The 16,542-nt window shown below is 44.7% G+C and overlaps 1 protein-coding gene across 4 annotated transcripts in view; it reads right to left on the reverse strand.

The window, feature by feature from the left end:
- Nucleotides 1–16,542, reverse strand: part of dennd5b (DENN/MADD domain containing 5B) — a 57,059-nt gene that overhangs the window by 22,897 nt on the left and 17,620 nt on the right. For 2 of the 4 annotated variants that reach the window (XM_047017683.1, XM_047017684.1), the window contains exons 2-3: nt 4,089–4,148; nt 909–1,018 (exon numbers count right to left, since the gene is read on the reverse strand). In XM_047017683.1, the coding sequence (XP_046873639.1) occupies nt 909–1,018; nt 4,089–4,148 (170 nt within the window). The remainder of the gene's footprint in view (nt 1–908; nt 1,019–4,088; nt 4,149–16,542) is intronic. The other 2 variants (XM_047017686.1, XM_047017685.1) reach the window with 1 other exon arrangement.

A 16,542-nucleotide genomic window follows, 5' to 3' on the forward strand; every position in this document is an offset into this window, starting at 1 on the left:
CCAATGGGGAGAGATGGAGGAAGGGAGAGACCCAGGAAGGGGGAGATACAGGCAAAGACAGACAGACAGGCCAGCCAGGACTAGGGATTTATGAGATGGGGATTGGGACATGAAAAGCAATCACCGGATGAGCTTTGCTGTGGTTCTACTGGGGTGGGAAGCATGATTATACCAGGGCCTCCCCCTACTCCTCCCACTACCTCTTACATCCCCGCATCCTGTCCACAGTGACAGGGTAGTGGAGTACTGCCTGAGGTGATGGTCAAATATGAAAGGAGTGGAGGGAAGATAAGGAGGTGTCAATGGAGATGGGGGAGAGGGGCCAGGCTGAGTATCCCTCCCAGTCTCCCTGCATGACGCTCATCACAAACACCCGGCGGTGTTCCCTTACAGACTCACAATGGCCAGTTTCCATGCCGATGTAAGCGGAGAAGCGCCGCTGAATTATTGAGCGTTGCTGACGTTCGGGGGGGGGGGGGGGGGGGGGGAATAGGAACGCCACTTCCTGGCCAAACGGCCTGAAGGAACGGCTATCGATGACAGATCACCTGAGTTGGAAATCAGTGGGCCGGGCGCAATCGCTTGCACACACACGTGACACACTTTTCACACATAAATAATAATGCTTTCTCTTGGATGACAATGATTTTTTGGCCGCCATAACTTTTGGTTTTCCTGAGTCCCAACATATCCCAGTGTCATCCCGTGCCTATTCCCACCTCCAAAGACCTCAACAACAGACGTCTAAATCTAACCCAAGTCATGCGTCGATGGGGCCACCGCTGTCCTGCAAAGCCCCATGGGTATATCCGGAGATACAGAGGGGAGGTGAGATTTGCCTTCGCTCCGTTACCCAGAATCCCTTTTAGAAATAAGGTATGACCCTTCCATTGGCTGGGTGTTCTTACCATGTTGACGGCATCCTGGTCAAAAGGGTTCCACTCCACATTTTCGGGGTAGTGGGCCAAGACTTTGGACTTGAAGGTTCTCTTGAGGGGGCTCTGCTCCAAGTTTTCACCTAGTGAGAGGAAGACAGAGAGAGAAAGACAGAAAGAAAATGATCAGATGCATGTGTATTAAAATGGTAAGAACTGCTTCTGTTAAAAACACATACAGTGCATTGGGGTTTGTGTGTTTTAGGGGTATAATGGTAAGCAGTACATTGGCTGGTGCAGACTGGTCATTGGGGGACTAAAAGCATTCATCTGGAGAGCTGCCCTGTCGTGGTCTGGGATGTTTAGGCAAGCATACATGGAATTCCTCTCTGTCAGCAGCTGTGCTGCTAAACTCGATGCTTCCCCTTCTGACCGCACACTTTTAAGAGCCCCACTGTGCACAAGGTTCTTACCTGACATTGGCCTCTGCCTGTTTTTAGCTGCCTTCACTTTGTCACCTGGACTTTCGTATGAGAAACGGCAAGTGCTACCAAAGGCCTACCTCACCATTACCCTCATGCCAACAGTAAATGCTAGCATGTAGCAGGAACGCAGCCCTTGCCACACAGCGTTTCTTAAGGGCCACGGAGGCTTGTGTGTTTGACAGCTACACATGGCAAAGAACCAATGAAAGAAGCCTCTCTCTCTCTCTCTCTCTCTCTCTCTCTCTCTCTCTCTCTCTCTCTCTCTCTCTCTCGTTCTACAGAAGGCCTATGTGGGCTCCTACACCTCAGGCTTTATCCAGACCCGGAATTTCATTAACTCTGGGCTCTCATCTTAGCATGACGAGGAGACAAACGGATATGGATTTTGGATAAGTGAATAGGAGCGGTAAAGGAACATCGATCGCAGTGTACGGTGACGGCGAGGGCCACCCTAGGGGGGTTGTGTGGGGGTCACGGAGGCTGAAGAAGGAGGGACAAAGTGATTGGTTGGGAGGTCGACGCATTGAATAGCGTGCCGTGCGGTGGTTTTAATGACTGGATCAATCAAAGCTAGATGTGATTAGTACTAAAGGGAGAGGGGTGGTCTATGGTGGATCTATGTCTGTCTATCCCTACATCACTTTATAGTCATCGTTAAGCGGGAGGGTTGATCGATGGATTGGTTGATATTTCTTTATTTACTGTAATTGAATCGACGTTCATGGATGTTGGTAAAAGGTGATTTCCCAGTGGATGCATTAGGAATGTAAACTTGTTAAGACACAAAGACGTCAAGTGGAAGTAAGGGGGTAGGAATCATTCCTTTCTGAACACTGAACAGAAGACTTTGGAGCAGATGTATGTCATAAGCATGCGTGCACAGACCCACACACACACATGCACGACTGTGTCAGAGGGTGAGGTGCTGTGAGGATAATTGCTGAACACAAACCAGCGGCAGGCATCAGGGAGGTCACAAGGAAAAGCAGAGAGAGAGAGCAGGGGAATGAGGGAGTGAAAGACAGACACAAACCCATAAAGAAGCAGGTAGCAGGAAAGGGGGGAGAGAAAAGAGGACACTGCCGTGGGGGGGGGGGAGTTTGTGTGTGTTATAACAGATGAATAATGCAAAGGGGAATTGACATTCTAGCAGCAGGTTCGGTAAACCATTGTATTAAATATAAGGTCACAGCTGGATGGCTATAGCTCTGTAGAGACCTGTGTGTGTGCAGGCTGGCGTGTGTGTCTGTCAATGAAAGTCTTGGATTTTGAACACTAGAGGTTTTCTAAATAGTTGGCGTGTCCACAGTGTGTGTAAACACAATGCCAAGCTGCTAAGCTGTTGTTAACACGAATGCAGGAGGGCTGTCTGTCTCTCTCTCTGTCTGTCTCTCTCTGTCAAACACACACTAACAAACACATTGCCTTACTGTCCCAAGGTAACACTCTCTCCGTCTTTTGTTCTCGATATATATGTACCTCTGTCTCATACACTCAACACGCTGACAAACTCTGACACAGTTTCTCGCACACAATCTCTGGCAGATACAGTCACTCACACACAATCTTTGGCACCATGTCTGTGTATGTAGCACAAGCTCTTCTCCTGCCTGGCACCCCAGTGGTGGAATCAACTCCCCACCTCCATCAGACACACGGACTGTCTCTCCACCTTCAAGAGAAGGCTCAAGACGCACTTGTTCCGGGAGTACAATGGTACTTAGGAATGGTTTGCTGAACCCAACGCTAGTTTCCTCAAGGTTCACAATGACTCTTGCTTAGACTGTTGCTCTTGTTGGTTAGTGGTAGATGATTTAAACTGTTGTATTCTTTTTTAGTTAATCCTATTTTTATTGCTTTCCTACAGGTACACCTGCACTTAGAGATTAATTTTGTGTAATTTTAACTTGTTTAACTACATGCTCTTATGGTTTCTTCCCTTTAGCACTATTTTTTGGTTGTTCACAATATGTACTTCTTGTTTTTGACTACCCGCAATGCTGTGGGGCTATCTTGTTGTTATTATCAGTGACCTATGCACTTTGTGAAGCTCTCTCTTGGAAGTCGCTTTGGATAAAAGCGTCTGCTAAATGAATAAATGTAAATGTAAATGTATGTAACTGTGTCTGCAAATGTGTCGGTGACTGTAACTGTGTCTGTAACTGACTGTCAGGGCATCAGCACAGCATCTTGTCTCATATAGGGCCTTGGAGCTGTGACCTGGCAGACAGGAGTGGACAGGCTGTGTCAGAGGAGCCTAAGCTTATTATCTAATGACCCTCTCCCTTCCTCTCCCTGTCTTCTAAAGCTAATCCAGGACGCGCACGTGAGGTGCGACAGAGGAACGGGAAACAAAGCTATCAAAACAAAGGAGGGATGTAGAGGGATAGGTCTGTGTGGGTATGCGCATCTGGGGAACAGCAGGTTGAAGAAGAGAAGGAGGAGGAGCAGGAGGAATGTAAAAATACCAAGCTTCAGGGCGGAGAGGAATTTATTGGGATAACAAGCTCTCAGAAACCTGACACACTTACAAGCAGTGGGGAGGGGTTGAATGGATGGAGAGAGAAAGAGACAAAGGGATATGAAAGGTCAGAGGACGCAAAGGACGGATGATATGCTCAAACTTAAAAGGAGGGACGGGAGCGAGGGGAGTGCAGACTACAATTGAGAAATAGGTCGAAATGAGTTCAGGGACAGTTGGGTTAGCGGTGGATGTTTGTCTTTTTACCTGTGGCGGCGGCCTCTGGGTCCGTGCCATGGCGGTCTGCCTCAAGCCATTGGTACAAAGCTACGGACCAGGCACATGCAGCAGAGAGGCGCAGGAACACAAACACAAAAAAACAAAGACAGCGTGTCGTCAAACCAAAGAACAAAAAAACAACAACACAGAGAAGCCCAAATTAATCCATGACATGAGAATGACACAAAGTATGGACAGTGAGACATGTGATGAGTACAAGAGCATGGCATGGCAGAACATGTGAAGTATGGCATGGCAGAACATGTGGCAAACATGGGCCAGGTCCCAACACATCTCTTCCACACCGCCCCTTCCTTCCATTTCCAATCACTGATTTGTAGAATACCATGATGGGTCTAATCCATACTTCTGAAACCTATCCAGGGACCGACATTTAGGAAGAACTGGGGTGGGATGGAGGATGCTGTTTGGGAGCTGGCGGAGATGTTATGAGGTGTGTCCAGTGTGACATACAATGGAGCAAAGTGCACAACAGATGGGGTTTGTGGCTTGAACGTTAGTAGGGCAGACTAGCCTATCCCAGCCTGACCTGGCCCTGCCTGGTCTAGCCTGGAATGGGTCAGTAGTCCCCAGGCCTAAAAGCAGCGGAGGAAAGCAATGCCTGCAAGCTCTCGCTTTCTCTCTCTCTTTCAGTTTCCACAATTGTCGTGTTGGAAGATGACAATTCAGCCAAGACAAAAACCTTTGGTTTTACATTTACATTTACATTTATTCATTTAGCAGACGCTTTTATCCAAAGCGACTTCCAAGAGAGAGCTTCACAAAGTGCATAGGTCACTGATAATAACAACAAGATAGCCCCACAGCATTGCGGGTAGTCAAAAACAAGAAGTACATATTGTGAACAACCAAAAAATAGTGCTAAAGGGAAGAAACCATAAGAGCATGTAGTTAAACAAGTTAAAATTACACAACATTAATCTCTAAGTGCAGGTGTACCTGTAGGAAAGCAATAACAATAGGATTAACAAAAAAAAAAAGAATACAACAGTTTAAATCAGCTACCACTAACCAACAAGAGCAACAGTCTAAGCAAGAGTCATTGTGAACCTTGAGGAAACTAGCGTTGGGTTCAGCAAACCATTCCTAAGTACCATTGTACTCCCGGAACAAGTGCGTCTTGAGCCTTCTCTTGAAGGTGGAGAGACAGTCTGTGTCTCTGATGGAGGTGGGGAGTTGATTCCACCACTGGGGTGCCAGGCAGGAGAAGAGCTTGTGCTGGGACCGGGCGGTCTTGAGAGGTGGGACCACCAGGCGGTTGTCTGAAGAAGACCATAGGTGGCGGGTGGGGGTGTAAGGCTGCAGGAGAGACTTGATGTAGTCGGGCGCAGTCCCGTTCACTGCTCGGAAGGTCAGTACCAGGGTCTTGAATCTGATGCGGGCCGTTATGGGTAGCCAGTGGAGGGAGATGAGGAGTGGGGTAACGTGGGAGCGTCTGGGTAGATTGTAGACCAGACGGGCCGCTGCGTTCTGAATTCTCTGAAGAGGGCGGGTTGCGCATGATGGGAGACCGGCGAGCAGCGAGTTGCAGTAGTCCAACTTGGAGAGGACAAGTGCTTGGACAAGCAGCTGGGTGGAGTGCTCAGACAGGTATCTCCTGATCTTCCGGGTGTTGTAGAGGGTGAATCTACACGACCGGGAGACCGCAGCAATGTGGGCCGTGAGGGAGAGCTCGTCATCCATGGTAACCCCAAGGTTCCTGGCAGAGGATGAGGGGGTCACCGTCGCAGATCCCAGGGTGATTGAGAAGTCATGGGTTTTCCATGCACGTTTAGTTCCCAGATCCAGATCCTAAACCTGTTTCCTTGGAATTTAATCAATCTAACGCATCTTTTGAATCCTACTGCAAATCCTCTGTCTCACGCAGTGTGGTCAGTAAATCCAGTAGGAAGTAGCGTGACTGTGTGTGTGTGTTGGTTTGCACTGCATCAGGCTGAGTCATTGGTTGGTAGATTAAAGCCGAGTAATTAAAGCGTTCCCACACAGATGACAAGGCTGCATGTGAGAGACAGTCATTCTGCGTGTGTGTGAGTGTGGGCTTACTAGGTCAAACAAAATTAACACATTATCCAACATTTTTCTCTCTGAACTTTTATAAACACACAAATGCAGCACCACTGATTGCCAATCTTTGACGACAACAACAACGCCCGGGCCAGTTTATTGTGTCCTGGGGGGTATTCCAGAAAGCGGGTTTAGTGAAAACCTTGAGTTGGGTAACCCTGGGTTTTCCGTTCCAGAAAGAGAGGTAACGAAAACTGTTGGTCAGTGTCCATGGTAACTGACTGTGAACCTAACCTGCTCGCTAGCAGGTTTTCCATAACAAACTCTGCATTTTTACCTATCCCCTCCCACTTTCTGAGCCTGATACAGTTGTCAGATATGGGGTGTCCTTCCCTGGTTCAGCCAAACGATCTTGAAGAAAATTCGCTTAATTATTCGTCGGGAAAGGATTATAACAACTTGATTCAATGTGCTTTAATTCCCGGATTAATACCCAAGTTATCGTTACCGTTTCCGGTCACACTTCACAATTTGTTTTGCAACATTCTCAGCCCTTTCATCGCTAATGTTACAGACCGTGAACGTGGACTCAGAACCGACCAAATGCTTTTTGGCACTGAAATATATCGAATCATTTAAATTTAATTTGGTCTTCTTCTATTTCCAATAAATAGAAATCCAACAATTTGTATTTATATAGGCTATTGTTCCTACAATTAACATTATTTACCTGTGACCATGCACCCTCCTGTAACTGGTGTTCCAGCAAATCAATTCAAGATCAGCCTTTATTCTTCTGCCCTAAGTACACCATCTCTTGGTCAGTTTTTGGCACTTGCTTCATGAGATGCAGTTTGTACAACTTTTTCCCATTTTAGGGTAAATCAACTTAGTTAGAGTTCAGGGTTTCGAAGTCATGCAGTCTTTCAGTGACATTGAACTGGTTTCGGTATAGGGATTGATGAAGGTTGAGAGTGTGAGAACACGCCCACATCTTTGGTCACCTTTCATCTGCTCTGCACACACACAGGAGAGGAGAGCTGTAATCATTTGTCACCTTGAAAAATGTTACAGTCTGCCAGCTTTCCCAGTGTGTTTTTTAGTTTGGGGATAGACACCAAAATCTCACATACACACACACACACACAAACACACCCTGCATTTAAAATTGAAATGACACAAGATCAATGTACAGTGGTGCTGGGCTTATTTGACATGTGATACTGTTTCTATTGGGACTATAGTATCCATGAACACAGAATGCAGATCAATACATACTGGCCTGGGATGATGGATTCATTATTGATAGTCTTTTAACACTAATCAGATACACTCCCCAGCTTAATCCATCCATATACTTCAATGATTTGACTCCCTACAAGGACCTAGAACAAACTGTAAACAAATACCATTAGCTAGCCTATATGAAGTAAAGGTAACAGAACATTTAGGTATGTATAGATGCAATATTAAAGCCTCTACTTGAGCCATCATGATTGTATTGGAATCAGTGACAGTGTTTATAAAGCACAAGTGGTGTTCATTGTAGACCCATTCCCTGGGGAGGTGGGTTAGCATAGATGCAATCTACTTATTGGTTGGTGCCTTCTACATATTCATTTGACTGTAAATAAGAACTTGTAGATAGCAATTAGTCATTTTGTGTGTGTGTTTACAGATGTGTGTATGGGCCAAGAGTTTCAAGTGAGACCTGGAACAGTGACTGTGGTGTTCCTGACCCCTCTGACAGGATTAGATTCACCACCCAGTATAATACAGGCTCCCAGACCCTACAACATCTGTGTCACAAACATAGTTTTTCAGAGGGGGCGGTAGACCAATATTTTGCCACCCATTCATTTTCAATAGAAGTCACGGGACAGGCCCCGCAAGGCAGTGTGAGATACCTGGCAGGGCGAACAGGTAGCCTAGCAAGAGAAGCTAACCCTATTCTTTGCGTTTATTAGGGCATCTGGGGACGAGCAACGGTATGTTACCAGTCAAAACGAAACCAGCTAGCATAACACAGCTAGCACAGTATATGTAAGGAAGTAAAGGAAGTAAAGGCCGTTTCCAGCACCACACGGAGCCGCAGAGCGAATAGGCGAATTCACGCGAATGTAGTCGCTGACAGTGGATCTTGTGTAGGTACTCACCGACAGGCGATCAGGTTTAAATAAAAAGTGCAACGTTGCGCAAACTTTTGGCACAAATGAATGTAACTTTTGAGGTCATGCCAAAAAAGGCTAATTGTCTGTATGTGTGAATACAGCTTTCTTGCGGGTCTGTTTTTTAAAATGTGTTTTATATATAGCCTAATATATGTTTTCTTATACCTTTAGGGGGGCGGGAGGTCGTGCAGGGGCGTCGCTAGACCCTTTTTACTGGGGCATGTGCCCCAATATAAATCTGGTGTGCCCCTGTAATTGTTTTTGTTTGACCTATTTACTTTATTAGTCAGTGCATTCATTTACATTGATTATCCCAGAAAAAGAAACCCAGTCTCCAAATCAACGCTTGTAAAATCAACGCAGTTTACCCAAAAACGAATTCCATGTCTGTACTCTCTTCTGTGCTTGCTATAATATTCACTGCAGCATGCACAAATAAGTCCAGGTGTCGGCTGAGGCACGTAAGTCAGAATTGAAGTAGGCTAAGAAAACATCACAACATTTAAGACAAATGTTCTCAATAAAAGGCCACTCAAACATTATTAACAGCATGAGACCAACATATTATATTAGCCTACATGAAGCTCAAAAAACTGTATTTGTATTTGTAAGTTAATGCGAAAAATATTGGTGCGCGCTCGCATTAACTATGAATGTCCTTACCAAATCTGATATCAAACTTGCGTCCCTGAACTGTATGTATAATGAGTAGGGGCCTGTGCCCCAGTAGAGTTTTATGTCTAGCAACGCACCTGGTTCAATGGTAGGGGAAACACTGCCATTCAGAACTCTCCTAACTTGAATTGCAAAACGTTGTGCAATAGTTTTGAAATAACAAATCAATGTCTGAGTGTGTGTGTCTGTGGGTGTCCGGGCACTTTCTCACACACTCTTACCCACACAAGCCCAACACAGACTTAATCACACATCTAATCACTTGTGTTTTTCCTGTTTTTCTGCTGCAACTCTCACACCACAGTTATTTTCTGACACCTGACATCCTTGCATCACCTTCTTGCATGTCTCCACTGGTCGCAATCTACCTCTCTATCTTTCTCCCCTACTGTTATAAACTCTAGCCACGCACAGTGACAATGTAACCTTTTCTGAACATGACCGGGTAACCATTTTAAAGCTGGTTACACCACATTCATGACCCCCCACCTCCCATATCTAACTCTGAACGGTCTACGTATAACAATATAATAATATTCTCTACTCTCTTTAAATGTCAAAAACCTCATCAGAGTCCTTGCACTCATACGGGATTGGGGTGTTTATCTCATCTCACTATGGCCCATAAAGCAGGCAGCTCAGACCAGGGACCTTCGCAACACATGGCCTGGAAAATAATAACTGTAAAAGACTGTCTCTGTTATGGTCCTGCCAAGCCTAGAGAGCAGCCAGAGGGGGGGCTGGAAGGGGTGTTTAATCAAAGCACCCCAAGGTAGCTGACAAGGCTTAGCTGACCTGTAAGTGGAGGTTGAGACCGGGAAAAGAGCAGTTTTTAATCCTTGCACACACTTCACCTAAGTGCACCCACACATACATAGCAACACATTAAAACCATACACACACGCTTCAGGCGCCTTCGTTCGCATGAAACACACAGATACAAAACACACACAGCAGAGCAGAGAGAGTGTGGATACATTGGAAGGATTCACCAAGGATTGGAGGGTGAGCTTTGAACCTAGGATAAGTAGAAGAGAACATCAGATTCATCTCAAGCCTCCCTGAGGTCACACACATGCCACGGGCTGGGGGTAAAAGGCAAGTGATAGACCCTGCTGACCCTACATATTTGGAACCCAGAGGCCAGCTTATGCGTAGTCACTGAGGAGAGAACAGCTGTGTATGTGTACACAAATTAGAATGGGTTTAGTTTCCCACGATCAGCTCAAGAACAGGGCACTCTGCAAAGTTCATATATTGCAGTTGTCCTTTTTATAATGCAACTGTATAGAGTGCAGTGCCGTGATTGACGTTGTTTAGATAAGCATAAGCATTTCAATGTAAAATACTGAAAAAATATTATCTGCCAGTTTGGCTTGCTCTCTTCGCTCTGGACCAGACCCTCGCTCCTCGGCTTGAGGCAATGGCCCCGGTGGATGTTGGGGGTATTGCATTTCCGATTAGGTTCCCGACTCGTCCAGTTGTTTTTTTTTTTATTCTCAAGTCTCAAGTCAACATATCCAAAACGATCTCCCCCGATATTTTTTGTTCTATTTCTCGAACCTGGCTCATACTACTAGCTTTGTTTTTATAGAAGAATTTTTGCTCAATTTGAAACCAATCCGAAATGGGCAAACTAGTAGTAGTAGTAGCCAGTTTTACAAATGGTTGCACATATACATGACGGTTGTTTATAGAGTTTATGTCCGTTATTTTAAAGCAGATTAACAATTTTGTAATTAACGTAATTTTGTAATATAGGGCTATTTAACTTAACTTGCTTTGCCGAGCTAGAACAATACAATGGCGTATTAGGGCCAGGTAGTAAAAAATTAATATAAATCAGAGCCGGAGGAAGGGGGGTAATATTCACTACACTCTGGGTAGTGTAGTTTATGTAACGTTAGAGTCATTACCAATCTCTCTGACACTGACGCTTTCTCTGTCAGTGGTAGAGTACTGGGCCGGCTACATGCGAGAAGTAGCGGTACGCAAGCAAAAGTGCCGGTACGCTTAAGAGTCAAATGTAGAAGTGTCGGTGCTGCGTACCGGTGAGTAGCGGCCCACTTCGAGCACTGCCTATGACAAAATAATTATAAAAACATATTTGCCGACCCAATTTTCATCCCCCGCAGACTCGCTGTGTATACTGTATATAAGTCTATGCTCTGGCCATCTTGAGTTGACTCAGTTGCACTAAGCTAACTCTCGTGAGCCGAAAACAGACATAAGACATGAACAATATTATTTACGTCAGTCCAATACAGAAAATCCAAGACAAATTTACAGATGAAATACTGGCTAGCCAACTAAGAAAAAAAAACAATGAATTTTATTTCAGTAGGTGTAGCTGGAATTATTATCTACAATTGTTGCCGTGTAGACTAATGGCTCTGGACTACACAAAGTCACAACGGTTTAGCCTATCAACAGGGACAACAGGGATTTGATTTTCATTGCTGTAGGCATTATCTCTTGCTGGATAATCTTTCAATTGGCAATGGTTCGAATTCGCAAATTTGAGCCAAAAAATTTAGAGCTTAAAAAATTCAGATTGTAACATCAGGGGTACCAAGGATAGGTAGAGCAATCGAGCCAATGGTTGAATTTGATAGACTAATTTTTTGGGCTCAAATCTTTGTGGCTTGAATTTTTTATGATCATATTTTTTAGGCTAGAATTTGAGCAACCTGAATTTTACATTGAAATATATTCATATGAGAATTTGGTCTTGTATTCAATGACTTTTAAAAATGCAAAACATGATGTCACTGATTTGCTTCCATATTCGTTCCAACGTTGGCCTTGTTATTTACACCTGATTGCTTGTCGACGAGTAGGCCAACACTATATCTACTGGCATCAACAACATTTGTGTGAATTTGCCTATTCGCTGGGAATAGCATTTACTTCCTTGCATATACAGTGCTGCTAGTTGTGTTATGCCAGCTAGTTTCGTTTTGACTGGCAACATACTGATTTTGCTTTCTCACAAATGTCACAAATAGGGTTTGCTTCTCTTGTTAGGCTACCTGTTCGCGCTGCCAGCTGTTCTCACACTGCCTTGCAGGAAATGGGAGGCTGGATTGGGAGGCTAAATTCTGGTATACCCCCTCCCCCCCTGAAAAGAATCCTTGGGGAAACACTGTAAGGGATATAATAATAGGCCTACATTGTAATTCTTTTAGATCTCAAACCAAAGCCAAGACCCTGGCAAATGGTTGTGTGAAATAAGCCTTTGTGAGTGTGTGAGAGATGTTTGTGGTAATCCTTGGCTGTGACATGCTCCTTTTACTGCTCTAGTGACTGTTCGACTGTGACTGACCAACCTGAACGCCTGCCAGAGAACGTGAGCTGACCACAGATCAAGGTCAGGTCTAAAAGCCAAGAGCCTTTTTTTCCAAGGTGGTCAAAGTGTCAATCTCTTTCTGTGCCTGTGGCCATTTCTCTGTTCCTACACCTCATTTCCAGCTTTGATCCATCCAGCTCTGACTCTGGGAGACAAGACATCTCTCCCCTAATGATGATTTCTACCTACTGCAGAGGCTAGATGTCTACCCAGAATACTAGACATAGCCCGCAGGGTCTCCTAGGCTGATCACCAGGGGCTAATGTGTCTCACACATGTCATTAGGGCCACAGACATCTTAATTGCACCTCTTTTTACCCCTAAAAGCCCCCAAGAGAACCAATCCCCCTAACAAACAGACACAAATACCACACAAACTCACACACAATAAAATGGAAAGGAAATGTAAAGGGGCATCTCATTAAAGAAACAACCTGCCTGACACCCCCGTTTGAAAACTCCAAGCACTGTACAATCATTGCGGCAGTCAATTGTCACCATAATCTGTCAAAACACCAACATGCATGTACACCACACACACACCATTAGTATGCAGACGTGTGCAAGACATACACAGAAGGTAATCATACGTTAGCCCAAGACAGTGATGTTTAATGTATGTAGTCCCTGCTGCCCTGGCTAGCCAGTTCATCAAACGGTAGGCTTTAACACATACACGCACAAGCAGAGAAGAAAATTGACAGGCTTTGTTGCCTGCTCGGCTGAACAGACACCCATCTTGTGCAATCAGGCCAGACAGAGAGTAGCTTTGTGGTGGATGACAACACACCCTGTCACTGACAGTCACCCAGCCCCTGCAGAACAGACGGTAGAGCCCAGACTCAAAGCTCTCTAGATAAAGGGCTATTCCACTGTCCTCTGCTTACTTACAGGGACAATACAGACAGCCCCCTGGGCTTCCATTGGTGTGTCTGAGCGACATAAAAAGCATCTTCAGTGTCTGAGTAAGTTTTTGATGCTCAAAGGTATCAAAAAAGACTAGACAGAGTAGAATCGTACTTTATTAATCCTGGGTAAAAACTGCACAACATTTCAGCAAAATATATATTACATTATTGCCTATGCAGCAGCATGGCAAGAGGCAACATGGAGTTTGTAAATAGATTATTTACCAGTTCTTATTCAGGCCTTAGTCAGTGTATATGTAGGGATGGCATGATTTATTTCATGAGTGTAGATATTTCCTATTCTATTAGTTATAGCATCTCTATCCATTATGCTTTGGGCCCAGTGTGCAAGTGTTGCTGTGTTAATGAATGTTCTGCTGTCTCCTGCAGTCTGTCAGTCCCTGTGGCGGTTTGGCTGTTCCAATACATTCCTCGACGCATCGGACCAGCACAGACACCTGTCCATGCTGGGGCCCATCCAACAAAATTAATTTTTACTCTCACACTGTGTCTCTCTTTGTCTCTTTTTCTGTCTCTGTGTATCTCTCTCTCTGTTCCTCACACACACACACACATCCGCATACACACTAAAGTCATACCACCCACAGTGCTGAACCCCTCGTCAAGTCTGGCAGTGCCAACATCAGAGAACAATACTCCATCTGTCTCCTGGCAACAAGACACATGGGCTGGGGACCGGGGTTATCACCTGGTAATCTCTTAATCATTATGAATTATCTTTACACAGGAGGTCAGAAGCCCATGGGTGCATGTGGTTGTACGCATCACTAAGTGAATGCACAAAAGGGTGTGCATGTGTGTCACAAGGGTCCAGTATCGCCTGGCTCTGACGGTCCTATTCAGCGTTCTATTGGCCGAGAGCAGGGACCAAACACTGGTGCGGTGATGTCATCACTGTCATTCTGTCAAGCCCTGCTTTGTCTCCTCTCTCCATAATGGGGGAAGAATGGGGGGAAAAACACAAGGGTGAGAGAAGAGAGAGGGAGGTAGAGAGGGGAGGATGAAGAGGCGTGTCAGGCTGACTCATTTCATTCAGACGCATGCTCTGGACTCCCAGGGGTCCTTATGGAGGGAGGAGGTGTCATGCGAGCCCCTGAGAGGTTGACGAGCAGCTGGTGCTCGTCAACACCTCCCTCTCAACCAGGTCACTGACTGGGTGGCTGTCTGGCTGACTGACTGAATGGCTGATTGGGTGGCTAGTTGACTGACTGGCTGGCCGAGACTGGCTGGCTATATTCACACTGCATGCCTTAATGCTCAATTCCAATTTAGTTATCAGATCTGATTTTTGGGAGGGCTGCTCACTTTGTCATTTTAAATGTGGCCAATATCAGATTCCAGTGTGAACTGGTCTCGGTCCTGAATGGGCAAAATAACAAAAACAAACACCACACATGCAGGACGCTCTCACACCTGTTAAACATGGAAGTCAGCGAAGTAAGTTTTCAAGCATTTTTTATTCAAGTGTTTGTAAAATGTTCTGTGGAAGCCAGCAAATGTGTGAGCAGGTAATCCGGAGGACAAGGAGATGGAGGAGAACCACAAAAAAATTCACAGCTTTTTGTGCAGCAGTGGTTTTTCAAGTCAGAGATGTGTATGGAGATGCGGAGTCTGAGCCAGGACTGGTGGCATCGTGACATGAGTGTCTTTCCATTTTCTTATACTTGTCTCCCGCATAGACCTGATAGACTCTGACTCCTGCCAGTGCATCATTGTGACCAATGTCGATCAAGGGTGAGGTAAAAGTCGCACAAATTCAGATTTGACTGTTCACACTGAGGTCGCATTGCCAAATATCAGACCAGATTCAAACCACATATGAAAGTGGCCCAAATCTGATTTGACAAAGTCAGATTCAATGCACTTTGGGCTGTTCACACTGTCATCCAACTAACAGACCTGTGTCACATATGAGCAATGTTGGGGGTATCGCGTTACTGTTGATAACTTCAGTAATCGCATTACAGTTATTTATAAATAAAAAAAATTGCGTTACTTGCGTTACTTGCATTACTGCAATCTGCATATCAGGAGGAAAAATAAATAAATAAAACTTCCCTTTACAGTACGTGTGTTAGCATAACACTCATCACTTTGACCTTCAATTCAAGAGGCAAAAACATAATGGCAGAGTCGTTAGCCGCTTAGGACATTGTTTGAGGGATGGAAGTATGCACATCAGCCTACTTGGTTTTAGTTGAGCAAAAGGGCTTTACTGTACAATGTACATTGTGCCCAGGCCAAAAACACCTCTCCACCGCTGCAAACACAACTTTTAATCTTTTAAAACAACTTCAACTTGGCAATATGCCAACTCCAGATTAGTAGCTACAGATCAACGGAGTGACACTGATGCCGATAAAAGTTTGCCGTTGCCGACACCAGCCACGACTGGACTTCCAACAGCAGGTTACCAAATCAGCATTAAACAGGCTTGTAAGAGCATATATATTGAGGAAATATTGCCTGTTTCGACAGTGGAATCGTCGTCTTTCCATAACATCTTGTGTAGGCCTATGTCCTCATTATAATAAGAATTTGAGTTGATTTGGGCATATATATAGGCCTATGGTACATATATTGTTATTTGGCAAGTAAGTTAAAGTGCATCTCAGGTGGTGTTATAGAGTAATCCAAAAGTAATGTAACTAGTAGTGTAACTAGTTACTTTCAGCAGTGAGTAATATAGTAAAGTAAAAGCATTACTTTAAAAGAAGTAACTAGTAAAGTGTAATATAACTTTTTTTGAGTAACTACCCCAACTCTGCAAATGAGTGATGTGTCGCTGACACTTTCAATGTCAAACACCACACAGAACCGATAAATCTCATTTGAGAGCTGGATTTCTCTGTTTCGACTTGACTGAGATTTATAAGAGATAAAAAAAAGAAAACTGGCACAAGTTGACATATTTTTTATTTGAGTATTTGGAAGGTATGTAAAAAAGAAAGAATAAAACAGCTTCTCCAACCGTTCTTTTATCCTCTTTAAGCTGGTTCGCAACAGTGGAACAGGTCCAACATTCTTTAGTCCTGACTACACAATCATTTGGTCCTGTTTGTGCGGCTACAGAGAGGGATAGGAGCTGTGTTTGTGTGTGTGTGGCCACATGTCGAGTAGATTACTGATCTAAAGAGAAGGCAGATATGCGTACCCAGTGTTATTTGCATAACATATGCAAATGAAGCCACTCCCCAAAAACCACAGTTATAAGCTGCTGTGATTTCCCAGTGTGCGTATGGCCCAGATAAAGTGCAGGTGTTAGTTGTGGATAGATACGGATAGATGTGGAT

Source organism: Hypomesus transpacificus, unplaced genomic scaffold (genome assembly GCF_021917145.1).
Source record: "Hypomesus transpacificus isolate Combined female unplaced genomic scaffold, fHypTra1 scaffold_62, whole genome shotgun sequence".
Taxonomy (NCBI): Eukaryota; Metazoa; Chordata; class Actinopteri; order Osmeriformes; family Osmeridae; genus Hypomesus; species Hypomesus transpacificus.